Below are 14,524 nucleotides of genomic sequence, written 5' to 3'. Positions count from 1 at the left end.
TCCACGCACGTACGGTGTTAGCTCCGATATGCAAAGATAGGTACCGAATGGGTCCCGGGCGACTGTTTTTACAAGGTAACGTTTCTGAAGGAATAAGTAAAATGTGCGCAAATAGGGTGTCCGCAACCGGCCGTAAATCTGGGGGAAAAACCCGTAATTTTTGCACACATGCAGTAAATAAGAATATTCCTGGTTTTGTACATGTCTAGCCACAGGCCAGAACTGAACAGAAACACCCGAGGTATCGGTAGTGACACCGGTGTGTGCACAGATAGGCTTACTTTTTGCAAGCATATGAATGCATTCAGCCGCCTCTGACTTTAAAAACCCAGCGCCGTGGTTCCAAGAGATGGCACTAGTGCAAAATATTACCGAAAGCCGTATTTCGGTCTTTTAAAAAAAAAAAAAAGCAGTCGTGTCTGAATGCCAATGGCTATTGCAAGGCGGAGTAGACGTCATTCGAATTGGCAGCGGGGTGCGGGGTAATTCTGTCAGTGTATTTCCTTCCTTCGTCTGCTTACGTCTTTCCCGAAAGAAAACGCATTTCTCCAAATGTAAGTATTTAGACCCAAGGGCGGGTATGGGACGTTGGAGCTACCTCAAGAGTGTTTTTGATGGACGATGTTTCAGTCCAGTTTTGTCCCTGACCAGAAAGGATGGAAGTTGAGATCTAGTGCTTTCCCTCCCTTCATCATACGCGTATAACGTAGAGCCGAAGACAATACGTGAATTTGCACGTACTTTATGAGGTCAGGATGCACACGTGCATTTTCGAAGCCCCGTTGGCATTGTGTGATCAGAAACGGGTCGGTCACGGTGGCCAGCACACAGGGCTGAACGCAGTTAGATGGTCCGATTGCAGCCAACTGCATTCTTTAGGCGTCATCATCTGTGTCACTGCTGGGTGCAACTGAACTGCTGACTGCTCAGGAACCCGAGCCAAGTAAATCCCAATTTTTCTAATAGTTTTGTCCTGGAAATTGAAAGAATCAGGCTCCTCAAAAACAGAAAAAAAATGGAAAGTAAAGAAAAAACACTTTCAGTTTGCTGAATGCCACCAGAGTGTTCCGATTTCTAGAAGGTGCAATCAACGATCTCTTAACCTCCTGTTAGGATTGCACTGCCAGGTTTTACAGCCTCCATGGAAAGGATTGGTCTAAACATGTGGTACCATCCCACTCTGATCTGCCCACATACTCCTCCCTATTTTTTTTTTCTCCTCTTCTAATGAGAAAATGCAAATGTGCATTCCCCTCTTCTCTATCCCTCCTTTATTCACATAAGCCTGAGCAGAGAGGATGCTACCTCTGAAGTACAACAGGACTGACCTGGAGCTGGCAACATCAGCCGTTTTTTTAACCCCTTTCTTGACTCGAGAGCTTTTAAAAGGATAATTTATTTTAAAAGCACGCGATGATGAGCTAGTAATTATAGTGCTGAACAGTGCATGGTGCAGGAAGCTTCCAAACCGATGCGCAGTAGGCGATTATTGTCTCAGAAAAGAAAAAGCATCCTTAGACTGAGGGAGGTATGCAAAAGGAGGTAAATGGGAGATCTTCAGTAGGAAGTAGATGTCAAAGTGCCATGTGTGCTCAGGGCATTTGCAATCTAAATATAGTGATAGAATCTGTAGTGATAACAATCACTAGTGATTTTTTCACCTGGCTGCCTGCTTGTCATGGAGATTGACATTACATTTAAATGATAAAAGTAACCGATTTCCCTAACAGGGATCTTTTGAGTGGTAAGGAGGGGAAAAAAAGGGCTTTTCACGGGACTCTTCAGAAATGCGGAAGGGAACCAGGTGAGGAACAGGAGACAGGGAGCAAGAAAACAAAACTTTTCTAGGAAGATGTGGCAGGGTGGGCATTGGAGATTGCCGAGGAAGCACGTTTGGAACAACGTGGGGCTGTTGAGAGATTGGTGTGGGTCACCAGCAGCTGCCATCAGCTGTCTGTGTCCTGCTTGTCCCATTATTTTTCCCAGTTCAGCTAGGTGATTCAGTTTTCATGCGAACATCTTGCCCTTCTCCCTAGTCAGACTTTCATTTCAGGATACGGGGCCTGAGGAAAAATAAGATGGAAGCTAAAGACGAAATAGAGACAGAGGAGTATGTGGTTGAGATGATGTATCTTGAGGTTCAACAGGATATGAAATGTTCAGATTCAGAAGTAAGAGAGGAGTGAGCCCATATTTCTCGGTGACCTGCACTTAACAGCATCCAGCTAGGAGATGATACAGAGAATTCAGCTTCAAATGATCGTTTATGGTGTGAAGAAAGCAGTGAGATTTGTGGCAGTAAAATCTGGTTCACCCAGCTCCATTACTTGGGTTGCTTTCTGCTGAGTCCAGGATGCCATGAAACGCGTTTCTTTTGCTGCCACCTGAACGGTTGTTTTTTTCATCCTGTTCCTATCTCTGTATTTCAGGATCCTTTCATAGCATTTCATCTTGACAAGGCATTAGTGAGAAAGTACATGAGCCCACTCTTGATTGGGGAACTGGCACCAGATCAACCCAGCTTTGAGCCCAGCAAGAATGTAAGTATCTTAAAAACTTGATATTTGGGTTGAAATTGTGCTATTTAACATCTCTTACTGGCAGCCAGAATTCCCTGTACATGAAATGATAGTATCTCCTAGAATCACTGTGTCGGTCTGAAGCTTCCCCTTGACTTCATGTCATTATTAGTAGTCTTAGTGAAGATTTGTCTGCAGGTGACCCTCAGCTTTTCCCCATTGCCACAGTAGCTCCTTGAGGGGGAAAACTGAGCTCCTCTTTGGGTTCCTGAGGCATTTTCAGACTAGCAGATACTCTTGGGTCTCCCCACAGAAAAAGCTGGTAGAAGATTTCCGTGAACTCCGTGCAACAGTTGAGAAAATGGGACTTCTCAACCCCAACCGCACCTTTTTCATCCTGTATCTCTGTCACATCTTGGTGTTGGATGTTGCAGCCTGGCTCACCATCTGGTATTTTGGAGCATCCACAGTGCCTTTCCTCTTCTCTGCAGTTCTCCTAGGTACTGTCCAGGTAAGCAGCTAGGCAAAAAGAAGCCCCAGAAACACCAAAACCCAACCCTTTGAGACTTAGGTCCTCATTGCCGTAAGCACAGAAGAAGTCTTATCTTCGTGGACTTCCCAAAATTCTGCTTCTCCCTGGGTTCCACCGAAGGGGCAAAATTACAGTGCCACGACATGCTTCTTTGGTACAGCAGGCTTTGCCCTGCTTTTTCCTTCCCGTAGTCCGTCAAAGCCCTCCTTATTCCCAGCCTTCTTCATACAATGAAAGCCATGCTGCGCTTCTGAGGTCCCTTGTGCCAGAACTCCAAGGCACTGTGCAGGGGCCAAGCCACTGTGTTCCCATGGGAACCTGCAGCGAGTTAGAGGAGAGGGCAGAGCAGCTCTCAAAACCCCAGCTATTTCTCCTGTGGCCAGCTGATCCCCTTGGAATTACAAGTACTTGGAGGAGGCACCAGCAAGCTGCTCCTTAAAGGAGACTTTGTTGCCGACTTCAGTGCAGTTTTGTAAGAGAATAAATGCTGTTTCTGAGCTCTGTGATTTTTTTTTTTTTCCCATGATTTTTTCCTTCTTCATGAAAACAACTATCTGGGACTAAAAGTCATTAGGCAAAGTCTGGACTGCACTGGTATATAGTAAAAGATAAGTGGGTCTTAGTAGTGGAAATGCTCTCGCTATCCAGGGGTATGTTGCGAGGAGCGTGGGCGTGGGAGAAGAGAAAGCCCTTTTCAGATGCAGAGACTCCTGACTCTTCTTTTCCCCCAGCAGCATTGTTGGTTTTTTTGCCTTCCAGGCCCAGGCTGGCTGGCTCCAGCATGATTTTGGACACCTTTCAGTCTTTAGCAAGTCCAGATGGAACCACTGGGTGCACAAGTTTGTGATCGGCCATCTGAAGGTGGGCATTTGGTGCTGAGAGGGACTGCTAGAGCCTTGCCCGGGATGCTCTGCAGTCAAAACCATTCTCAGTATAAGAAGAAAGCAAATACGAGGAACTACTGGGGAGGGAGGACTAAGGGCAGAAGAGACAACTTCTTTACGGCACTCTCTTCTCATCCCTTCCTGCAGGGAGCACCGGCTAGCTGGTGGAATCACCTCCACTTCCAACACCACGCTAAACCCAACTGCTTCCGAAAGGACCCTGACGTTAACATGCACCCCTTATTTTTTGCTTTGGGAAAAACACTCTCTGTAGAGGTGAGACCTGGTGAAGGCTGGGAGGTTATGGCGTTAGAAGAAGAAAAAAGATCCTGACGCATCACTAGCTTCCATATACTTAATGTTGCAACTGGGTTTTTTTATGGTTTTTGCCCTAATACAATCTTGTTATGGGTTGAAATTTTCCAAATTTATTCTGAAGGTTAAAAACACCCACCAAAACTGCTTCTGTAAAATGAGAAGTACATCCAGAAAATGGTTTGAGTTGACTTGCTATTTTATATAGTGCTACTTTCCTTCCACTAGTCCCTAATATTCCTTAGTAATACTTCAATACTTCTGGGATTTTTATATTCTTAACATTTCAATAGAAGGTATTTTTGCTATGTTTTAAAAGAATATATGTCACAATTACAAGTTCATATGTCTCTGATGAGAGACTTGCAGTTATATGAAGAGGGGATTGCAAGGTTTTCTCTTCAACAAGATCAGCTTTGACTAATTGTAGTGTTCTGGGAAATGAAGCAGCAGATGACAAGGAAGGACTATCTGGAACTTTTACAATTACTGATCAAAGAAGCTGTTTCAGTGGTCTCAGTCTGACGGTGGATGTCAGACCGGGTACCACCTCGAGTCCAACGTTATTGCTGCTACAACTCTGAAATTAATTGAATGGCTTTAGCATTTGCCGGTCCTTTAAAAAAATAGTTACATAAATTCATAGTGTCACCTGGCTTAAATGCTCTGATTTGCATTGAAACTAAGGGAGGGCTGCTATTCCTAATTGGTTTGTACATGTACAGGGGTATAATGGAGTTCCTCAGGGAAGTCAGTGACGTGATCTGTTATGTTTATATAGTGAAAACTGAAAAATTAGCAGTCTCGGAGGGAGGATAATTTATTCACCCCTATTCCTGTGGACACAGGAATGTCTAGATGCTCATTTCTCTGCTTTGGAGACTAATTGCAAGTAGGTGGGAGTTCTACACACTGTCATCTTTGTTAATAGTATCATAGGGTTTTCTTTTTTTCTGAAGCTCTATATTGGCAGCAAACTGTTCTCAGTGTCTCATGTGGTTTTTGGTTTAAGTGTGTTTAGGCAACTGTGCCCTCTGCAGCTTCCAGTGCACTTTGCTGTCTGTGGTGTGAGGGACTACCCAGCCTCTTGTGCATCCAAGGCAGGGATGAAAACTTATCAGAGCAGTCACAGACTGAAGTTCCGGGGGATGATGAAGCCAATGGCTTGGTGGATGCTGGCACGGTTTGATAGGACATTTCTTTCAAAGGTTAGGAGGTATCTAAGTATGCATTTCTTTTGAAAGTGTAGGCAGGAGTGTGTGCACAGATGTCTTTAGCTGTCTTCACAGCCTGAGTAATTTGCTTATTTTAACAGCTTGGTGTGCAAAAGAAGAAATTCATGCCTTATAACCACCAGCACAAGTACTTCTTCATCAGTGAGTAACCCTACCCTTTTGCAGTTGTATGGACAGCATTCACTCAACCCCTTCCTTTCCCAGTCCATCTCACTGGGATAAAAGGGCACCGTTAATGTCTCTGCAAATCTATTTCTCCACTCTAGTTGGTCCCCCAGCTCTGGTGCCTCTTTACTTCCAGTGGTACATATTCTACTTTGTGGTGCAGAGGAAACAGTGGGTGGTAAGTCAGCTCCACTTTGCCAATGGTGACTTCTCCTTGTTTTACAGATACATTTCAGTGCAAGAAATTACTGGGAGGAACTCTGGGCTGTGTATCTCTGTGGCAAGGGGTGTGGGTATACGATTCGGGAAATAATGTTTGCTGGGGGAGAGAGGGTACCTTCCGCACAGCCCTTCTCCTCTGTAAAAGATTCATTCACAGTTGGGTAACAAAAGATGTTCTCTGACGTTCTGGCTCTGTCCGGGGTGTGTGAGTGTCTGGAAGCATTCCTTCTGCAGAGCTGATGTTCATACAGAACTTGTCCTTCAGGTAGCATGAGAGTATAGTTTAAGGTAGAAGTGGTCATTCTGGGCACTCTTTTTTTGTTTTCCCAAACCAATACAATAAAAACCTATGGGCACAGAAAAAGGGGGAAAGTAGCAGAAATCGAGGCAGGGGGGCATGTGGAGGAGGATTCAGTGTGCCTCCATTTTGCAAAATGATATATTAAGAATCAAGTAGCTTTCAGGTAGCCTAAAGCTGAATCCTCGCAGTTCAGTGTGAAGTGGAATAGGGGATGTGTAGTAGACTTTCAGAGTTGTTAGGGAGATAGCTTGTAGGGGAAAATCTAGGACTTTAAGGAATAGCATGGTTTTTAGAGACTTTAGAAAAAATGCAGAAAAAACATGTCTCTTCTCTGAGCTGAGCTCTGTGAAGATAAGGCATCTTGCTGTTTTATTCTTGCCTGGGAGGTGGGACCGTCAGGAGAAAATGAACATGAGGGAAATAAGAGATTGCAAGAAATGTGCAGAGAAACAAAAAAGGGTGAGATGGAGGTGAACCAGAGCTCTTTATTCTTTTAATTGGCTAGGTTTTTGGTTTTCTCACCGCTTTCTTTCTCTTTAGATCCAGAGGAAAACGTGATGCTTTAGAGCATGTCCTCTCTAGTGTTTGCCCTGTGCTGGGCTCATAAGACCAGGATAATTCCCTAGCACAGGAATGGCTGGGGAGCTGCTGTGTGTCAGACTGATTTGTGATGGGGCCGGGGAGGAAAAATCTGTCAGTAGAAGATATTATGGGAGGTTTTATAAGGGAGTGCCAGATAGAGTGGATGGTAAATTCAGAAGCCAGTAATTCTTCCTCTTAATGAAGTTTTATCTGTTCCCTATACTACAGGACCTGGCCTGGATGCTGACCTTCTACATCCGATTCTTTCTCACCTACTTGCCCTTACTGGGGGTGAAGGGTATCCTGGGGCTTCATCTGTTAGTCAGGTATCGTTCAACTTATAATTCCTCCATTTTCTTTACCCAGTTTATATCGATCCTTCGTGTCAGCTTTTCTTCAGCCTCCTGGTTATCTTTCTCCTCGGCTCCCTGTTCTTCTGCCTCATTATGCCTTTCAGCAAGACAGAGGCGGTTGTCTGTCAGGCATGTGTCTTTAGAAGGTAGAAGGTGTGTGTAGGTCTGATCTGCTGATCAGATGTTTGGGGTTCCTGGTGTTCGTTTTGTCAAGCAACGACTAGCTTGTATGTGTACAAGTGTTTTGTACGGACCTGTTATGGCAAAGGTGTGAGATCTGTACTGGTTTTGTGTGTGTTTGTATGCACAGGTTTATAGAGAGTAACTGGTTTGTCTGGATTACACAAATGAATCACATCCCGATGCACATTGATTATGATAAGAATGTGGACTGGTTCTCTACCCAGGTAAGACCTTCTTTCCAAAGACCTCGTGACTTCGAAGGTGAGACGTTCTAGTTCTGGGTATGTAATGCCCAAGAGAGCTGATCACAGAAGTGGTGGGAACTGAGAGAGGAAAAAAACATAAGCAGCTTGGCTCATTGTGTGAAGTGAGTGATTAGTGCAAAGAAAGAAGCTGCAGAAGTGCGATGGAGGCTTCAAATGCAGAGCACAAGTGCCTCAAGGAAAATAATCAGAGGCGCTACAATGCTCTTCAGATAGAGAGCTTTCTGTGCAGGGAGGATGCAGATCTCTCTTGTGTGCTCTCTCTCATTTTATTTCTGAAGCCATTACACAGTTTTTTAAGTGAGGGAGGTGAAAGTCATGGTTGTTATGGCTTATCTCATTGGGGAAGTCAAGTCTGTTTTCCTAAACTGTGTCCCTAACGATCGTGTATCACAGCATGGCCATCTCGTGTTGACTGGAGATAGCTTTTGGAGTTGCTCTATTCAGCCAGAAGGCATGTGATGATATGGAACTTGTACCTGCTTACTGTTGTGTTTGGCACATGTAAGAGAAGGGGCATTCCTAAAACAACACTTAAATGTTACTGTTTTTTCCCTCAGCTCCAGGCAACCTGTAATGTTCATCAGTCCTTATTCAATGACTGGTTTAGTGGACATCTGAACTTCCAAATCGAGCACCAGTGAGTTGAAGCATGGGTTGGGGATGGGGGGGAAGTTCAAGGAGTGCTAGTTACACTAGGTCTGAAGAGCCTACAAGGTCCCTGTCTCTCTATCAGCTAATACAAGAACAAAAGATAATGTGGGTAAATTTTGTGCTCTTTATATGGGGATGGAATGGGAACTCCAAGAAACTTTTTGGAGCACTGGTGGACACCAACACCACTACAGGTGTGAGTAGCATGGCACAGGAGTGAGAACTGCCAGCCTCCTGGTTAGTGCAGATACTGACTGAAGTGACATGAGAGGGACCACTACGGAGCACTAAAGGCTATGGGCACAAGGGGAGGTTGAGGCACTCCCAGGCTTAGGCACAGAAGAGGGGCAGGAATTCTGTGGGGTGATGATGGGTGACGTTGAATCACCATATTCTTTTTCCACAGCCTTTTTCCTACAATGCCTCGACACAACTACTGGAAGGTGGCCCCTTTGGTGAAGTCCCTGTGTGCCAAACATGGTATTGAGTACCAGTGCAAGCCATTGCTCACCGCCTTTGCGGACATAGTGCAGTATGTATCAACCTGCTGCATTCCCTAAGTGACAGGTTTTCCCATATTACGGAGTAAACAAGCGAGGGACATGGGAAGGGGAGGGGCAGTCAGCTTGGATCACAGAAGTCCTGTGAATAATGTAGATGACTATGAAAGGGATTGGAAAACTTCAGCCACAGTGCTGGTTTCAGTAGCAGCAGACAGAAGGTGTCAGTAAGAACGACCTAATGGAGAGCTCCTTTTCTTCAGCTCTGAAGAGTCAGAGGTCAGTAGGATGCCAGGTTTGGTGCCCCTGGCTGTGAGTATGCTCCAGGGAACAAGGTGTTTTCATAAAGATGAGTTTGAACTGTCATTCATTCTTTCTTTTTTCTTTCATTCTTCCCCTCCTTGCCCCGCAGATATTTCTTATTCCATTGAAAAGACTCTTCTGCCATGCTTGCTGCTTTTGTTTGCATTCTAATTAAGTTGTTTGCTTTAGCCTTCCAGTCTTTGTCTGATGTAGCCCCAGTGGTTTGCTTCTTCTTCAGCTTTCCAAGGAGCTGTAGTCTACATTGCCTTGCCTCTGAAGATCTCTGAGCAGCCTGATCTAGTTGAAGATTTCTCTGCTCATTGCAGGGGGGTTGGACTAGATGACCTTTAAAGGTCCTGTCCAAGCCAAACCATTCTATGATTCTATGATCTCCTTTGCTTAATCTACAGAGGGGAATTCTTCCCACAAGGCTCTGTTCCCTGGATGCTGTATTTCATTACCTTGTTTCTAAAGAAATGTGGTTCTCTCTTGGCAGCTCTTTGAAAGATTCAGGGGACCTTTGGCTTGATGCCTACCTACATAAATAAGCAGCAGTGGATCCTTACAGAGGAATTCCCCACCCTCGTTGCCTCCTGTGGTGGTCACCATGAAGATACTGCACAGAGGAGAGAGAGCTGGCTAAGCCAGAGGTGGGGAAGTGGCGCAGCTTAATTCCATTGATGAATGCTACTAATACGATTTTTAAAAAGATGTGTTCTTAATTCTTCTTGTGCTTCTTTCATTCCTCTTCTCTGGTGCTGAGTTGCGGGGAAAAGCTGAATGGAGGAGGTTGTGTTCGACCAAGCTGGAGGCAGCTCTGGGACTGGGAACAGATTCCTTTCTGTCTGCTGGTACTTCATTTGCTGAGTACATAGGAGGGAAGTCTCTTATCTAACATAGGCTTTTGTGAGGTGGCTCTCACTATGAATGTAGTAAGAAAGTTGAGATAGTACGAAATCAAAGAACACGGGAGTTAGTGCAATGTGGAAGGAATAAGGAGTTGTGTAGGTACAGTATTTTCAAATACGTAAATGTAATTACCAATGGCAATAGAAGTGCCCAGACCAAGGGGCATTGGAGAGCACGTGAGAGCCCAAACCAATTTGTACGTATGTGGGTGAGGTGGAGAAGGTGCAGGCAGCAGTTCTGTAGGAATAAGCATGAGGAAAAAGATCTAATTAGAGGCCTAACTGAGGTAGAGAAACAGGAAAGTGGAGGTTATTCCCCGGGCGTGTAGATGTGAGAGCTCGGCATGCCATATTCTGTACATTATTTGCCCATTCGTAACCTCCCATGGAGTCTCTGCAAGTGGTTTCCACAGTGCCATACTTCTGAGCGCTACTGAACCCGTTTACTGACAGAAGGGACAGAAATATGGCACGTCCATACTCGGGATCCCTACAAGGGTGACTAAGGAAGCAAAAGGGTGATCAGTCTGTGGTCACCTGAAGCTTTTTTGAACCTCTGAACTGATGAGTGATTTGTTAAGCGGGGAGAACTCGTGGCTTCTGGCCCATGGAGCACAAGGTGTTCCTGTCTGAGCTGCAGACAAATTTAATGAAGTTGTAAAAGTGTTAGGGGTTGGAGTGCTGTTTAAATGCGTTTAACTTTTCAGTCAGCAGACGTCAGCGGGCTGCATACCCCTAGGCACGCATCAGCCAATACATTGCTGGTGTTTCTCTGTTGGATGACGTGCCTTCAAAACACACCCCAAGAGAGCACGTACTGTGTGATTTTATTGGAATGTTAATTAGCCTTACTGCGTTTCCTGGTGTCTTTTCATTTACTACACCAACGTTACAGATGCCAAACCAGGATATAGCACCTGGCATAGCACTAATGAAGATGGCTCCATCACCCTGTTACCTCAGTGACGGGTGGCTTAGTTTCCAGAAGGGATGGGTTGATTTTGAGAACAATATGGTGCTTTTTCTGATCAACCTCCAAAAAGAGGATGGCTTGTGAGGGAATGGAAGAAATGCATCTTGCCAGGCCAAGAGTGCTGTTAAACACAGAATAAAATTGTAATGGAAATAAAAAAATAATAATTAAATCATTGATACCTGTTGATAAAGACCAGAAAGAAAATGGGCCTTAGTTACTCTTCTACCTTGTTTTTTCCTGCTCCGTTTCTTTCCCTCTTATTATTAGAACTGTTGATGGAGGAAAGTCTAATAATAAAATTCCTTATGTTACCAATTATTGCTGTCATCAGAGTAAAATATGTCTGGTTAAGAGTCTGCACTCTCTAAAACGTGGAACAAATGCCTGACCACAGCTGCAGAGAGAGAAGTGTCACAAACCTCAGCATTTGTATTTTGGAGGAAGGGAATCAGCTTGTGTGAAGTATGCAGTATAAACAATTAACCAAAATTAATCCTACCAAAACAAAACCGTACACCAGTTCTTCCTCCAGAATGAGGAGGAAAGAAAGATCTACACCTGACTTCTGGAGGTTGCCTTACTTTATATGTAGGAAGTTACGCATGTTTGATGAAATCAAGACCTGTTCTGTAAGGACTTAAATTCAACAGGCAATCAGCTCTCAGATGAAACTTCGGTGGCACTGCCAAAAGTTCCCTCTGACCTTGGAGTTTTGACCCTGAGCCACAAAGGGCCAGAAGCCTTGTTATGCTAGTCAGGAGAGCTATTGAACATCTTGGCTCCATAAGGAGCTCCAATCCCCCAGGCTAGCCTCTTTGTACGTACGGAGAAAGCTGGACAAGTGGGGCGCTGCCTAAGCTAGGCAAGAGAAAATACTGAAGACAAGGAAGTCTTCAAAAATCCTCTGCAGACATTCCGTCTCCCTAACTCAAGTTTCACAACTCTGAATTTTGTCCATTGGATAAAACCACACAGACTGTCCTGGTAGTAAGAATGCTTCTATCTCCTCACATTTTGGCCATAATTGCCAGGTTTGAGAATAAAGTTCACTCCTCCTCTCTGTGGCCTGGTGAACCTTTAATTCGGACGTGCAAGTAGAATGGTTTCAACAGGCAAGAAAGGCACTCTTCCTCTTTTGTCAGGACAGGTTTTCAATCATCTCTGATAAAAGGGAACAGCCTAAGCTTCTCTGGTTGCTGGATACTAGTGCTCTAGTCATGAAGATACTATAAAAGTGCAAGTACTTCCAACATGTTTTGAAGGAAGACGGCTAGACTTCAGCTCAGTTCATGACGCTTTGAAAGTACTTACCAGACGGATTGTGGCAAATGAGGTAAGTAGAAGAAACGCTGCTTGTAGGTCAAGTGGGCAGCAAGTGCTCAGCAATGTTGAAGTGCTTGGTGTTGCCCAGCAAGTGGCTTTTTTTTGAATGCCCAGAGTCAGAATGTTCATTATCTGGATGTTTAATTTTGAAAATTCAAATAAATTTGAGCTATCCCCTGGGCTAGGATGATCTAGAAGTTAACAGTTTTGAAGAGAATAATGTGTCTAAGTTCCACTTCAGTGCCTAAGACTTTGGAGACTCTTGTGTTTTCTCTGCCACAATAAAGAGGAAACATCCACGATACAATAAACCAATTGCCTGACTAACCAGGAAAAATAACAGGTAAGAACTGATTCACAGTCCTAAAGGGTAAGACTGAAAGGGGACCTGAATCAACATAAGCAGCTCTGCATATGCTGAGTTTGCTAGAAGTTCTCCATGCGTATGGCAGCTCAAGAGAAATAAGCCGTATGACAACTTCTTCAGTTTCTGTGATTACTCTGTTTATAGTCCACAGTGGCAGATTACCCTGAGAGTTCTAATATTGAAATTTTACAACAATATTCAAATGCAAGTCCAAAACGCTTTTCACGTTCTCTGAACGTGCATTGAGATACATGTTGTTCCTTTTTGGAACAACACTGGCCCCAAATTTGCCATTTAGTGGAAGCCTTTTGGCTTCACAGTTCAGCCTTAAAACACAGAACCCGAACATTGTGAAGTAGCCACAGGGTGGCAGTCAGGCATCAGAAGGGAAGGAGGACATCTGACTTCCCTGGGAACCGAAGCACGAGTGTTTAAAGGCTCCAATCTTGCTATTATCCTACTTTTCTGTTCACTTAAATAAAGTATATATGAAATTAATGCACAGCTCAAAGCAACTTTTGGCTGATGTGAGAATGGAACTCCTAAAACTCGCTAACCAAAGCATTATATCCCCATCTCGCCTTCTGTAGTAGGTAAGACTGTGTTAAAATAGCCTTTGCCTGTAAGCAGGAATAGCTTGTTGGGCCTTTTGCTTTTGGGTCTTTAGTTCAGCCTAAACACTAGGAAATGAAAGGTATGCTAAATATCTAGTTCAGATTTAATAAACATAAAAATTCATTCTCTCTGAAGATCTCTGCGGTGGATCAGAGATCTTCTCTGTTGGTCATTGTTCAAAGCCAAGTGACCACTAAGATGGTAGTTCTGAGGCTGTGTGTGTTGCATTCAGATATCCTGTACTTACATGCTCTTTTTCTGCCACAGTTGTGGCAGGTTAGGCAATGAAGTATTTGAATTGCATGGTGTAAGGAGAGATTTAATGAATAGGGTAATTGTTAAAAAACCCCCGGCACTGTAGCAAGGCTTGTTTAGGGATGAAGACAGAGCATTTACACCCAAGGTGAAGCCTGTTAGTCTTCAGCCTCTCCATGGGATTTGGATGTTGGGAGAGGATATAGTCTGCAAAGACGTTCAAAGGAGAACAAATTCATCAGGCATTTGCACGGGGTCTTAAAAACTGCAGTCTGAGGTTCATAAGGCTTTGACGATTATCCAGTTAAGTGGAGTATCATTGGACAAAGAGGTGGCTCCAGCCCAGAATAAATTACTTTTTTCAAACCAGGAAGGAACATTTTCAGCAATGGAATAGCTGGAATTATAAAAATGTTGAGGTGATGTTAAAACAGTTAAGGGTGATGGGGCAACTGGAAGAAAATGCTGTAGCTTTCTCCTTCCCAACACCCACTCGGTTTGATTTGTTAATGATCTGGATTTGCAATCCTTGCCCAACCCATCTGTGTGTTTGCTTCCATTATCCTGAATTCCTGAAGAGGTGAAATGTTGTTTATGGAAATTTCTCCATCTTTAGAAAAGAAGGAGAAATGAAAATGATTGTAGGTCCATAAAGGATAGATAATGGATGCAGCTGAGCCACTCGGAAACAGGATGATTTGTTGCTTCCCAAGATAGGTTCTTTTATATGGAATATAAAAGATTTCTTAACAGGTCAGGTGTAGAAGACGTATTAATGCAACACTACTCATGGGTGGGGAAAGAAAGAGGATTACATGACACTGGAAGAGAGTTCATTGGCATGAATGTGGTTTCTGTGCAATTTACATCTGCTACAGAGACTAATATGAAGTGTTCAGAAAATGGTGAGGAATTTCTACAAAGAAAGTTTTGAAACAGCAATAAATAATAACGCACCGATGAGGGCTTATATGAAAGGCTGATTATGATGGTGTCCTTCAGGCAAAATATTTTGCTTCTCTGAGAAGTAGCAGTTTTGTAGAGGTGGAGGATCAAACGACACAATGCT

At 43.9% G+C, this 14,524-nt stretch overlaps 1 protein-coding gene across 1 annotated transcript; it reads left to right on the top strand.

The window, feature by feature from the left end:
- Positions 1-1,530: 1,530 nt before the first annotated feature.
- Positions 1,531-9,730, top strand: FADS1 (fatty acid desaturase 1). Its single transcript, XM_009334599.1, has 13 exons — positions 1,531-1,542; positions 2,037-2,171; positions 2,430-2,540; positions 2,833-3,030; positions 3,811-3,912; positions 4,083-4,211; positions 5,566-5,626; positions 5,752-5,828; positions 6,984-7,081; positions 7,419-7,515; positions 8,115-8,194; positions 8,615-8,740; positions 9,508-9,730. The coding sequence occupies exons 1-13, from the start codon at positions 1,531-1,533 to the stop codon at positions 9,557-9,559; spliced, it is 1,278 nt and encodes a 425-aa protein (XP_009332874.1). The 3' UTR covers positions 9,560-9,730.
- The last annotated feature ends 4,794 nt before the right edge of the window (positions 9,731-14,524 follow it).

Source organism: Pygoscelis adeliae, unplaced genomic scaffold (assembly GCF_000699105.1).
Source record: "Pygoscelis adeliae isolate BGI_AS28 unplaced genomic scaffold, ASM69910v1 Scaffold171, whole genome shotgun sequence".
Taxonomy (NCBI): domain Eukaryota; kingdom Metazoa; phylum Chordata; class Aves; order Sphenisciformes; family Spheniscidae; genus Pygoscelis; species Pygoscelis adeliae.
The sequence above is the reverse complement of the archived record's forward strand: the minus strand, read 5'-3'. Positions and strand labels throughout refer to the sequence as shown.

Excerpts from the sequence above, each read along its gene's own strand:
- FADS1 (XM_009334599.1), top strand. Across the intron at positions 3,913-4,082 it reads TTGTGATCGGCCATCTGAAG|GGAGCACCGGCTAGCTGGTG; the intron begins GTGGGCATTTGG and ends CCCTTCCTGCAG. Across the intron at positions 8,741-9,507 it reads GCCTTTGCGGACATAGTGCA|CTCTTTGAAAGATTCAGGGG; the intron begins GTATGTATCAAC and ends CTCTCTTGGCAG.